This window comes from Amphiura filiformis, chromosome 12 (genome assembly GCF_039555335.1).
Source record: "Amphiura filiformis chromosome 12, Afil_fr2py, whole genome shotgun sequence".
Classification (NCBI taxonomy): Eukaryota; Metazoa; Echinodermata; class Ophiuroidea; order Amphilepidida; family Amphiuridae; genus Amphiura; species Amphiura filiformis.
The window spans coordinates 61,822,145-61,834,966 of NC_092639.1; the positions used below are offsets into that span (position 1 = coordinate 61,822,145).

General features: G+C 36.0%; 2 protein-coding genes across 2 annotated transcripts in view; both read right to left on the reverse strand.

Moving 5' to 3' along the window:
• The window catches only part of LOC140166983 (tenascin-X-like), an 85,455-nt gene extending 82,249 nt beyond the window's left edge, over positions 1-3,206 (reverse strand). The window contains exons 1-2 of the mRNA XM_072190464.1: positions 3,137-3,206; positions 1,746-2,045 (exon numbers count right to left, since the gene is read on the reverse strand). Of these exons, the coding sequence (XP_072046565.1) occupies positions 1,746-2,045; positions 3,137-3,206 (370 nt within the window). The remainder of the gene's footprint in view (positions 1-1,745; positions 2,046-3,136) is intronic.
• Positions 3,201-12,822, reverse strand: part of LOC140166984 (tenascin-R-like) — a 43,862-nt gene continuing 34,240 nt past the window's right edge. The window contains exons 6-10 of the mRNA XM_072190466.1: positions 8,310-8,456; positions 7,726-7,899; positions 7,246-7,527; positions 4,822-5,103; positions 3,201-3,390 (exon numbers count right to left, since the gene is read on the reverse strand). Of these exons, the coding sequence (XP_072046567.1) occupies positions 3,317-3,390; positions 4,822-5,103; positions 7,246-7,527; positions 7,726-7,899; positions 8,310-8,456 (959 nt within the window). The 3' untranslated portion in view covers positions 3,201-3,316. The remainder of the gene's footprint in view (positions 3,391-4,821; positions 5,104-7,245; positions 7,528-7,725; positions 7,900-8,309; positions 8,457-12,822) is intronic.

The window sequence follows — 12,822 nt, forward strand, 5'->3', positions numbered from 1 at the left end:
TACTCTTGTATCTCTTAAACCGTATTCGTCCGAGTATAGTCCCACGTTCGAGTATAGTCCCACCCCCCATTCTTCGAAAAATTCCAGAAATTGTAAAAAAAAAATTTTTTTGTTATTTATTTTTTCGGTTTTGGAGTGTCCCTGGACCTAGACCTAAATGCTTGTGTTTTTAATATGAAAATTGATATTTTGTTTTCATGTCATACTCTATTAATGATATCAAAATGCATTGAATTTGATTTTTTGTTGTTGAAATTTGAGTATAATCCCACCCCCCATTTGTGAAAAAAGTTCACTTAAAAACGGGTGGGACTATACTCGGAACAATACGGTAATTTAAAAATGACCTTTGAAATAGCCCAGTAAGTGCATAATTAGAAAGGGGAAAGGGCATTAGATGCATCAACATCAGTGCAAGTGCATTATTTTGTCTAATTTCTCTCCAAACAATTAATACGCATTTATTACCCCATTTCATAAACATGTGATTTTTGCTGTTTTCATAACAAAATTATCACTAAAAGTGTTGGAAAATACAAGCAAATATAAATGCATCAACCCGCAAGAAAAATGAACACGTCTGAAAGCACTGCGTGTAGTATGCGCCCGTGCATATATACACAATCAATGCATGATTTGGATTTTTCTAATGCTTGCTCTGATTGGTTCTCGCAATCTAGTGTATGAATTGAATTTTATACACCATCTGAAAAAGATTCAACCTGAATTTCCCATATACGGTGGGTGAGTTTCAAATAGAGTTGGTTAATGTGCTAATTCCATTTGAAATTCATACTCCATCTGTGAAAGACATTTCCAAAATCTTTCCCCACATGGAGTGTGGATTTTAATGGAATAGACCAGGCTTCCTCAAATAGATTTGTTGAAGCGCCACATGAAATTTAAAAAAAACTGCAAAGCGCCACTCAATGGCTGCTTGAATTGCGAAGTCAGAGGGGTTTCCCCTGTAAAGCTATCGATTTTTTTAATTTGAGGTGCAAATGACGCCATTTGGTGCAACATTTTGTACTATTTAGCCTGTCTTTACAAGGATAACATGGGAATCGCATTGTTTATTTATTTATTTTTAAATCTAAACGGCGCCATGCATACTCGAGGCTCCACGGCGCGCATGTGGCCATGCGCCTTGCTATTTGCGAGCCCTGGAATAGACCATTAGAATATCCCTTATTATAATATTAGAATATCCCTTTTCATTTTATTGGGTCAGTTGCAGTGATGCCAATGTCGTGCCTTAGGCACACAATTGGGCTACTTGGCGATCACTTGCCGCTACTCAAAAAGACTGTGCTGCAACTTGCCTAAATAAAATTGGGCTACTTTGTAAGAATCAGGTTGCGCAGTTGTTTGATGTATTTCAATTTAGCCCATTTATAAAGGTTTTGAGTCTCTGAAGCTCATAATTGTAATTACAATGGGTTGTGTAACCATATTGATCGGTATGGAATTTCCCATTAAGTACTGCACGTTTTTAAAGTCAAGTGCTTTTCCACCCAATTGGGTGATTTGAGTTCAAAATCCGAGTAAATCCGCCCAAATATCCAGTATTGGGCGCTTTTTTTGGAAAATGAAAAATTGGGCTACTTGAGACTCATTTACCACAGCCTGTTGAGTCAATGTGCCGCTCGTTGGCACCGAAAAGTTTCGGCAACACTGGTCAGTTGCAGTATATTATAATGAGTGCTAAGAGGATGATAAATCATGATAAAATGCACAATACATACCGGTTGGTGCATCTGTACAAACAGCCTCACTCTGCTGAGCCAGTGGGGCTTGTCCTACGATAGTCACCACACATGCTACATACGTAGTATCCGGTAACAGTCCTAAGAAGGTGGCCCTCAAATCAGCATCATTGGCATCAACAAAGACGGAATCGATAGGCGCCGAATCCTGCTGCTGTCGATAGGAGACTCTGTATTGGTCAAAGCCAGTGGTACCGGTAGGTGGGTTCCATTGTACCACAACAGATGTTGCTGTGCTCTCACTAAAAAGGTTTTGTATGTTTTGTGGTGGAAGTGGTTCTGTCAAATATATATGAATAACAAGAATTATGATGTGCAATAAAATCCCCTCTCCCCTTTGCCATGCAATGGACTATTCAATTTAAAATCCACACTACCCCTGTGGAAGATTTTAGAAATATCCGCCACAGGGTGAGTACTATGAATTTCAAATTGAATAAGTGCATTAGGCAGTTCCATTTGAATTTCATACACACTCTGAGAAAGATTCAACCTGAATCTTTTCCCTGAGGAAAAGGAAGTTTCAAATGGAGCTACTAATGTGTTAATTCCATTTGAAATTCATACTCCCTCTGTGGATTTTAAATGGAATAGCCCATTGCAGTTTCCTGTGAATCTGAACTCAATCCAGTCCTGTAATACCTTGAAATGACCTCGTAAATTGTTGGTACATTCATTTCCATATACTTCCTTGAAAATGCACCAATCTTTACTTATTTGACCTTAGATGATCTTGACATTTCACCCTTAACCTTTTTGGAATGAAATGCTTAGCAAATCTACCAAGTGTTATGAAAATATTAGTCTTTACATGAAATGACACGTGTTCAAAAAATGTTGGCACATAATGGTGGTCATTCCCACCAAGCTTTAGCACTGATCCATGCCTTCTTTAGCTATACCAGTGGCGTACCGTGGCCGCCCCAAACCCGGGGGGGCTGAAGAAAATTACATTTTGCCGCCCCTTCCTCAACAGCCCGAAAAGGTTGACCCAATTTTTTTTTGGTTGTTTGAAAAAGTGAAGAGCAAAAAAAAAAAAAAAAGGATTTCAGGTGCTAGCGCCCTAAAAGTAATACATTTTAATGTATAGTACAATTTTTTCAAAATTTTTTATGCTTTATCAAATTTTTCCGCCCTTTTTAATTACTAATTCTTTTTGCTGCCCCCTTCGTTTTTGCCGCCCTTCTTTTTCCGCCGCCCTTCATTTTCGCGCCTCCTGCTTTTTTACCCGGGGCTAAGCGCCCCCAAGCCCCCTCCAAAATACGCGCATGTATACCACTTCAGAAGGAAGTCCCTCCACCTCCCCATATAAATCCTTATCATAATTACTATACCTCCCCTCTCCTCTTCAAATCCCCTTTTTAACTTACTGGTAATAAAGTCAGCTGTATCTATCGGTGTATTCTGAGCATTAGTGGCCACCGTCAATGTATAAGGCATTCCAGGAGTCAAGCCATCAAATCTGTGCAGTCTCTCGCTATCTTCGGGTATAACATTGATCTGATTGCCTGGGTTGTTACTCAGTATGTAGTTGTTAAAGTTTACACGTGTTACAGCTCCCCAGCTAAATTCAACAAAATCTGTGCCAATTCTTGGATGATCACCTCCGCTTGTCCAGCTGGGGCTGTAGATGAACACACACATGCAAAATTGATCGTAAATAACTTGTATATCATGCAGTTCGAGGGGGCACTCATAATTCACGGATGTCTCTGATATCAAATATTCTTGAAGCGTCATATTTCAGAGACGTCTCATAAATCATATACTCTCTAGTTTCAAAACCCAGTCGCAAACGATATTAGTAATTTTGGTGAACGTGCCAGCGCAGTGGGAATAATTTTATGAGTAGGCCTTATCAGGGTTGTAACTAACCCAAGTCGAGTGCCTGCTAATTTTATTATCCAATTCATGAATTAGAGCGCAGGCTCGGGTACTGTTGGGATTTTTTTACTTCAAAATATTTGATTTTGGCCATTGCAATCTGAGTGTGTTCTGGGACTATTTGTCAGAATTTGCACAGATGACAGATAGATATATAATTTTGCACAGTTAGATATTTGCTAAACATAGGAAAGCTTATTCTGATACACTCAGCTTTGTTCCGATGTGCTGCATCAACTGCCCAGCTGTCAACAAAGGTCGACGTATGTGAAATCACCAACCCGTCTTTGAAATCAGAGATGTCCGTGAATTACGAGTGCCCCTGAACTGATTATATATAGCTGTGTATAACTGGCCATTTTGTAGGGGTCAATTTGTTGCGCTTTTCTGGTTGAAATCCATATATCCCCTATGGAAGACAGGACCTTAATCTCTCACATAAGGGGTGCAGATTTCAAATGGAGTCACTCATACAGGTAACCCCATTTGAAATTCACACTCCTTGTGTGGAAGATTAAGGTCATATCTTCCATAGGGAGTGTGTGGATTTCAACTGGAATAGCCCATAGCTAGAAACCACAAAAGTGTTTGTAATTGCGTAACTTACCTGTTATGCAGTGCATAAATAATACCACTAGAAACTGTAGGTATGACACCCCATCTACTAAATTATACACCTGAAATTTGCTTTAAATTTTAGCATAAAGTGTCATAATAGTACCAGGGTCAGATTATCAGTGGTTACCCCATGAGAACTACCTGCCTATTGATCAAAAAGAAGTTTTCATTATCAATTGGACCAATCTGCAACATTGTTAGAATAATTTCACCACACAAAACAATTGGAAAGAATGATTTGCAAAGCTCCATTCTGATTGGTGATTAAAATGAAGATATCATGTAATTGACCAATCAGAGAGAATGTTAGATCGGCAGGTAGTGCTCAGGGGTTAACTATGATTTCTGGCACTTTGGGAAACTAATGAAGTTTAGGTATTGAGGTTTCCAAAAGTTACCATGGAATTATAATTGGATATATTTTCTAATTTTCTGCCTCTTTTCTTTTCTAAGATGAGGGGATTATTATTGGACATAGAACTCCAATCGGAAGATTACGTTAATTCCAGAAATATGGAATGGTGACAAAAAAAAAAACCCTCTTTTTACACACCTGTAGTGAATGTTGCAGTGCTTGGTTCGCTGGTAGTCTCTCCAAGACCGACACCCGCTACACTAACCACACGGAAATTGTAATCGGTATCATCCAACAGATTGGTGATCATTACCAATGGTTGGTTTGTATCTTCCACCCTGACTGGTGACTCCGGTTGGCCATCGTTGGGTGTATAGTACACCAGGTAGTAATCCAAGTAGCCAATAGGCCTGTTAAATGCGATGGTGATGGTCGATGCCATACTGCCAGTTTGCAATAGTGGTAAGGGTGTGGGGGGAACTGTTGTAGAGTAAAAAAACATTTGATAAGCTGTATGTTTGGTTTCAAGAGTGTATGATCACAATGGACTATTCCATTTAAGATCCACACTCTTCCTGTGGAAGATTTTGGAAATATCTTCCACAGAGGGAGTATGAATTTTAAACGGAATGAACACATTAAGCAGTTCCATTTGAACTTCATACACCCTCTGAGAATGATTCAACCTGTATCTTCCACTAAAGGAGGTGAGTTTCAAATGGAGCTGCTAATGTGCTAATTCCATTTGAAATTCATATTCCCCTGTGGAAGATATTTCCAAAATCTTCTACAGGGGGAGTGTGGATCTTAAATGGAATAGCCCAATTTGTTAGTCTGTTTGTTTAAGGGATCAGATCATTTTTGTAGGTCATGAGAGCACATCAGACATAAGAATGTCCTTCTGATATCAAGTAATTTTAATTTTTTGAAATTGGCAATATAAAACACATTTTATGGCAAAGTATTAAAAATTGAAATTGTTTTTAATTTTTCATATCTAACAATCCTCGAAGTAAAATTTGCAAAAAAACAACAAACGTCTATAAACTCAATAATAAGGATCTGCAAGAATAACTTAGTACAAGGAACTTATACGATGTCCTCATTCACAAACTGATACTATCTGTCCATCGTATAAGACTGTTACCGCACGGTAGCTGGTTGAAGGAATATTACACAGTCAAGAATAGGCTCCATCATTTTTTTTGTTCTGAGCCCTCCCAGTCTCCCAAAACATCAAAACATCAAAAGCGTTGCACATTTACTTACTTAAGACTGTCCTTTTTCATATAACGCAGACAAAGTAGGGCCAAGCTACCTAGAAATGGTCAAATTTTGGCAAGAAATATCTCTGTGTAATCCTATGTAAGTCCCATATCACATCGTTATCGGCGATCATGATTTTTTTTTTCTGAAGTTTGGCTGGTACCCACTAGCGTCATGCATGTGACATGACACAGCTAAAATAATCGACCGGAAATAGGGGATCATTAAAACGTCAACAAATTTCAAAACACAGAAAGTAGTAAACTTAATGGCGAGCGGTCCGAATTTTGAGCCATACAAGTTTACGTGGTGAACTAAGAATAACTGTTCACTTCTAACAAGGAGTTGACATGCAATAATCGTATTTAAAATACCACAGCTAAATACAACGGAAACTTGGGTTACATAAGAGAATTGATCTGTATAATACAAAAACCCAGCGATGTGATGGGTTCTCAATTAACATAACCAATTAAAACTTTTCATAACATCTTACTCAAATTCAAAATTAGATTTAAAAAAAATTTCTTCTTTCATTTTATTTAAACTTCTTTCATTTTATTTAAACTATCATGTAGTTTTTTATGGTATTAACAAAGACCGTCTCACCACCAGATTTTCCTCTGATCCTTTGTTACTGGTAAATCAGCTTTCTAAAACTGAATGCCACAAGATGGGGCTTTTTTCAGCATATGATACCCATTTGGAACCAGCTCCCTAGTATTATCAGATCTACAAATTCTGTTGCTTCATTTAAGCAACAAGTTTTGGAGTTTTACCAGTCCAAATTTGCTCGCACCTTTGATGCAACTTGTGTTTGTACTTGGACCTCTTTTTGTAATTGTCTAAATTGCAGGCAAACATAACTTCAAGCTGCATTTGCCCCCCTCTAATTTATTTTTCCCTTCCCTTCTTGATTTGGTGGGGCGGTCTTAGAGGTGCTTGGTACCTGTTCGCTCCAGCCATTCACTGGACTTTGTAAAACAAATTTTGTTCCTTTCGTGATATTGTGTAATTTTTGATGTAACTTATGTGCAATACTATATATATATTTTTTTTGTAATTCTGTGCCAGTAATTAATTAATTAATTAATTAATAAATAAATAAATAAATAAATAAATAAATAAATAAATAAATAAATAAATAAATAAATAAATAAATAAATAAATAAATAAATAAATAAATAAATAAATAAATAAATAAATAAATAAATAAATAAATAAATAAATAAATAAATAAAGAAAGAAAGAAAAAAGAAAGAAAAAAAAAAAAAAAAAAATAAAAAATAAAAATAAAATCAATAAATAAATCATCTAAATATCATCTTAATCAATAATCTTTTACACTCCACATACTTGTTCTTTGAGTGATAGACATCAGTTCCGGGTAGTCATCCATAGATCCATGGACTGGCCTGACTGCGATATTATACAGTCTACCTGGCATCAATCCCGTCAGCATTCCCTGGGCAGTAGTCGCATCTGGTTTAGCTTCCTGGTAGATTCCGTTAGGCTGGATCGCATCAACCAACCAAACAGAAACAAAGTAACCAAGCGCATCTGGTATCTCCGCCCATAAGATCTCTATGCTGTTGGTTGTGACACGCTGTACAGCAATCACATTGTCAGGAACTGGGTCTGAATACAAGATTTGGGATTTGTTATAAAATAGAAACTGAATAATGAAGAAGGAGGCGGCCTATATGCTTCACCCTAGCAGGGCGTAAGACAATGCGAGACACAAATTAATATATGTGTGGATCGGAAATAAACGATGCAAGCCTGAGAAATTATGATTTAAATGACATGTTTGGGGCTTGTTAATTGAATTATTACCTGTTAGGCCTACTTCAGCATTAGCATCACCCTCACATCTCTGCTCAGGGAAGGGTGATTGTGGATCTATTACAGTGTCTACTTCAATAAGATACTGTTCATCGGGGAAGAGACTGCCGATTTCTTGACATGGTTGTTCACCATAGAACACTCTGCCTGCTTCAACAGTGTTACCTGTGTAATAAATCAATGAGAAACAGTCAAATATATCAGATGTATATAGAAAGATTTAAACTCTTGATCTCAATACAAATATATTCACCTCTGTAATTTTCAGTTGTTGCTACTACCGCCTTCTTCAGCAGACTGACCCGATCGAGCACACTTGAAGTGTGACGTAATAATCGGGTCATAGACCTTTTGCAACTTGTAGCGCCCTCAGAGATGTTCAGGGCCAACCAACCATCTCTGAACAAGGCCAACAACCAAACAAAAAAGTAAGTATACTTGTGTGGGTTTTTTTTCACTGTACCTGCCTGCCACGAACAGTCTACTTTTACAGCATACATCCAATAAATAAAAAAAACACATACATTATACCCTATATCATAAAAATGTTTCAAAACATTCTTTAAAAGACATACCATTAGGGTTGGTTGAGTACACTATGTAGTAGTCAAATCCCTGCTCCCCAGCATTGGTGTCTGGTGCATCCTCCCAGCATATGCATATCTGGGTGATACTATCTGTCTGACAAGCTTGTATAGCAATAGCCCCAGCGCAACTTGGATCTGAAATGAGTTGAATACAAGGAATGATATTAACCCCTGGACGCTATTGGTCATCTAACAGCATTTCTGATTGGTTAACCAATTTCCAATTATGACTAGGTTTTCAACTATTTATGGTCAAACTTGCATTTGCATATGATCTTATTACCGGTAATACCCTCCTTGATTGGTTCAAAATTGGACACAATATTCATTTTGGCCAATCGACAGGTAGTTCTCATGGGGTTAATTACACATTTGGTGCAACATTACCCAAGGGGGCTAAAGAGTGTCCCCTGACAAAAATGAAAGAGAAAATCAGAAAGGCAAGGAAAAAGGAAAGGGGAAAGGAGAAAAGGGGAAAAAAGGCAGAAGCACCCCAAAAGCTCCCGGAGCATCTCTTGTGTGTGTGCGACCCGTTTGTTTCACACCAAAATTCACCAAAAGAGTATAAAAAAGTGTTTGAATCACAAAGCCTTTAAAGTCTCTCTAAGAAAATGGTACACATATATGGTCGAATCCAACGAAAAGTGTACATGGCATGTTCAGGGCCATTATTTAACAATTGGCTTTCGTTTTTGTATTGTGTTTATTCCCTTGATCATACGCTTATGCGCCATATATAATAAGACCCCTTCTGTGAAAAACTTAGACACAGAGACCCAAAAACATGCTATTTTGACCCATTTTTTCAAAATATTTCTTAAAGTATTTTTTAAAACATCTACATCAGTTATGAAAAGCAGTCATTGGATTGAATCTAAATTGATTTCCTGAAAGGTGTGTATTCAAAGATTGCCTGTTCAATTGTTCACATATTTGTACATAATTATGAATTTTTTGTGATAATTTTTTGAGTGGTATTTTTTTACATTACCTACTAATACAATTTTTCATAGCACTAGATATACCTTTAAAGAATGGAAATCACTAATAAATGTGTGATTGATACAAGCTTTGATATGTCCAATACTGAAATGCATTGCATTCAGACATCTTTATTATTGTGTTTAGCTGCCAGAAATTCTAAATGGCACAAAGGTAGGTTTGGTAAAAATATGCATTACCTCCGAATACATGTTAAAAGCTCTGTCGTTTCCACAAACTGAGAGAATAGTAAATTATATTTATGCAATAGGTGCAGGGTGATACACTCTTAAATACTATCAAGTTTCAATAGCCTGCATTGAACTTTTTCTGAAATATTAACAAAATAAGTAAGTATTCGTAGGTAGCTTTCGGTAGCCGAATGTTGCCTACAAATACAATTTGACATCATGACCCTTGATTGTGAAATACCGCCAAGTCCGCCATTCATGCCAATGCCCATATTGGTACATAAAGAAGCCCTGTACGTTCGCTATCAAATCATATGTCAATGAAAGTTGCAAATTCACATACATGCCTGCCATGCAAAACTGAATACAGCTTTTAAAATTGTTGAAAAATATGTACTGAAATAGACAACGGTCTGCTCATTTGAAAGAAAAATCAGATTCGAAGAAGATTAGAAGGGGATAAATAGTTGGATTTGTCAGCTGTCATGTTTGCTTCATTTTAAACGTTTACAGACCTTCTGGTTTCTGAGTAATTTGTGTCCAAATTGATTTATTCGAAGGTAGCTTTTGACGTTTTCGCTAAGGTTACCTACGAATACCATGGACAAAAACGACTGTTCTCATTGTCTCATGATCTAGACAACACAGTGATGGACCCTGGTATAAAGCTAATTGTAGCTTACGTCTTGTGCCCTCAAACGAAAGGCCACAAGACGTAACTAACTCCAAGATGGATTTCACAAGTCTGTAATAACGGTTTTAAGCAATTTGTGTGCAATTAAGCAAATTAAAGGAACTTAAGACTGGGGGTCTGGATCAATTCAGCAATGTGCGGACAAAGCCAAAAATAAAGGTTCATGGAATTTGCCTAAATCTTGTGATAGGAAAGGTATTTGGGTCTAATGATTTTGTAACTTGATCAAAAATTCGAAAATCCCTTGTTGCCATGGTAACGGTTCTTTGAAGATTGCCACAGGGAAAGTACATTTTTTCAATTTTACAGTTCGAAAAAGACACATTTGTCTAGCTAGCACTAATGAAATTGCTAGATGTATGTAACAATTTGAATTGTTGCTGATAAATACCTATGTATTAGACGTTACAAAAATAGTATTGCCAGTTTTCTCACCCATCTAGAATATTGTGTAATATGCAATGCAAAATCCCTCTTTTTTGCAATTTTTTTCATTAGTAAAAGTGGTATAACTTTGAAATTCAATAACTCTCAAGAAGAAGTTTGCTGATTAAAGTCAGGGGTTGGATGAGAATGACTATGAATGGGGATGATCAACCAACCAATAAAAAAATTGGGGTCTTTACCCCATAACGAAGTTTTACTTTGAAGAAAGTTCGCTATTTTCGATAAAAATTAGCTAATTACATGGCACTTTCACAGTATAAAAAATCCTTTATTGGCTTGTGATTTGCAAATAACATACCCAGAATAGTTCATTGACCCATCATAACAATTGGTTATCATTTATTTAAGTAATTTTCACTTAGTAAACTGCCACTAAACCCTCCCCCATCCATCTGAATTAAAGTATGAAAAATGTGCAAAGTTGGGCGCAAAATGGTTACCATGGGCATTAATTTCTTGGTGGTGGTTATCTGTCATTTACAATCTCTACTTATTTATTTATTTATTTATTCTTTCTTTATTGAGGGTAATACTGCTTCAGTGACAAACACTGCTTTTCAAGCAGGCCCTCATTGTACATGTTATAGCAACAAAATATATTACAATACACAATATTTACAAAAAAGCATACAGTATAATGTATTTACAATATGTACTAGTATTACAAATAAGTATAATGGTATCATCAACTACAAGATAATTATAAATACCATGATTCAAAATACAGAAATACAATAATTATATTTATACAAAAATCAAGCAAGCAAATGAACAAAATGTAGATAAAGACAGGTTTAAATTTCTTTAATTTTTGACTGAAATTGGCCTAAAGTCATATTTTCCATCTGAGCTCTTACTGTCGGTGGCAAAGAATTCCATGCATAGGCTGCCCTAACGTGAAAAGTACGTTGACCTGAATTTGATTTAAATTTTGGAACAATCAATGTATTAGAAGTATGATTTCTAGTAATATGATTATGGTTATCATGAACAAAATCAAATTGAGAAGATAAGTAAGATGGATATTCATTCTTTAAACATTTGAAAACAGTCATTAATAGAGTATTATGCCATCTTTGATCAAGTTTAACCCACTGCAAAGTATTCATTAAATCATTAGTTGGTGTCCTTATATCTGCTGAGAGAATTATTCTAGCTAAATTATTATGAAGTACCTGAAGCCTATTTTGGTACTCTACACTAAAATTTGACCAGACCATGCTGCCATAATCAAAGTGGGGAATAACAAGAGCATTGGATAACATTACAGTGGTTTTGTATGGAAGGAAATATTTTATACGTTTTATTATGCCAGTTCTTTTGGAAATAGTTTTACTAACATTATCAACATGAGCTGACCAAGACATCTTGCTATCAAATTTTACACCTAGATATTTAAACTCATCTACTCTTTCAATATCATTGTTGTTATATAATAAATGTACATTGTTGAACTTTTCAAGCATTTTGTTTGTACCAAAGATCATAAACTTAGTCTTTTCAACATTTAAAGTGAGTTTGTTTACTTTGAACCATTCAGCTACCCTACTTAGACATGACTCCATTTGAATTTTAAGATCAGATTCATTTTTAGCTTTACACATTAAAGAGGTATCATCAGCATACATTACAGTTTTACATTCAGACACAGCATTAGGTAAACAGTTAACAAAAATGATAAACAGTAAAGGACCTAAAATTGAGCCCTGAGGAATACCAATATCAATTGGCCTAAAGTCAGAAAAAGTTGAGTTAACATTAACAGTTTGTTCTCTGTTGTTTAAGTATGATTTAAACCATAATAATTCATCCCCATATACCCCATATTGTTTAAGTTTCCTAATCAGAATATCATGATTGACAGTATCAAATGCTTTTTTTAAGTCTATAAATAAAACGCCTGTAGCATAACCTGTATCCATATTCTTTAAAATGTAATCTTGAACATCAAGAAGGGTTGTTGTTGTGGAATGATTCGGACGAAATCCTGATTGAGCATTTGATAACAGTCCTACATTACTCATATATTCATATAATTGATCATGAACAGCTCTTTCAATGATCTTTGATACAATTGGTAATACAGAGATAGGTCTATAGTTACTAACATTAGTTTTATCACCCGATTTAAATATTGGAGTTACTTTAGCCTTCTTCCATGCATCAGGAAAAGTAGACCCATTCAAAG